This window comes from Apaloderma vittatum, unplaced genomic scaffold (genome assembly GCF_000703405.1).
Source record: "Apaloderma vittatum isolate BGI_N311 unplaced genomic scaffold, ASM70340v1 scaffold26810, whole genome shotgun sequence".
NCBI lineage: Eukaryota > Metazoa > Chordata > Aves > Trogoniformes > Trogonidae > Apaloderma > Apaloderma vittatum.
In genome coordinates this window covers 3,594-3,909 of record NW_009694336.1, presented here as the reverse complement: position 1 = coordinate 3,909, position 316 = coordinate 3,594, and the positions used below count along the sequence as shown (strand labels likewise).

Below are 316 nucleotides of genomic sequence, written 5' to 3'. Positions count from 1 at the left end.
CCGCAGCCCCGCTGCCCGCGCTTCCGCTTCGGCCCCCTCCCCCCGGAGCTGATGGTGCCGCGGCTGCGGCACGTCGTGCAGGAGGAGGGGTGAGCCGGGGGGCTCCGTTTTCCACCCATCACATGTCCCTCCAGCTCCTTCTGCAGCCCCCGGGGTCTTGTTTTTCCAGGGTGGACGTGACAGAGGATGGGATGAAGGCTCTGGTGACCCTCTCGAGTGGTGACATGCGCAGAGCCCTCAATATCTTGCAGGTACGGGTCGGGGGTTGTGGTCGCTCTCCTCAGCGGCGGGCAGCCCCTTGCATCCTTCCTCCACC

General features: G+C 67.1%; 1 protein-coding gene across 1 annotated transcript in view; it reads left to right on the top strand.

Annotated features, from left to right (window-relative positions):
- Positions 1 to 12: 12 nt before the first annotated feature.
- RFC5 (replication factor C (activator 1) 5, 36.5kDa) overlaps positions 13 to 316 on the top strand; it is a gene marked incomplete at its 5' end in the record, with an annotated part of 1,070 nt that continues 766 nt past the window's right edge. Inside the window, 2 exons of the mRNA XM_009867405.1 lie at positions 13 to 89; positions 170 to 301. Coding sequence (XP_009865707.1) covers positions 13 to 89; positions 170 to 301 — 209 coding nt within the window. The remainder of the gene's footprint in view (positions 90 to 169; positions 302 to 316) is intronic.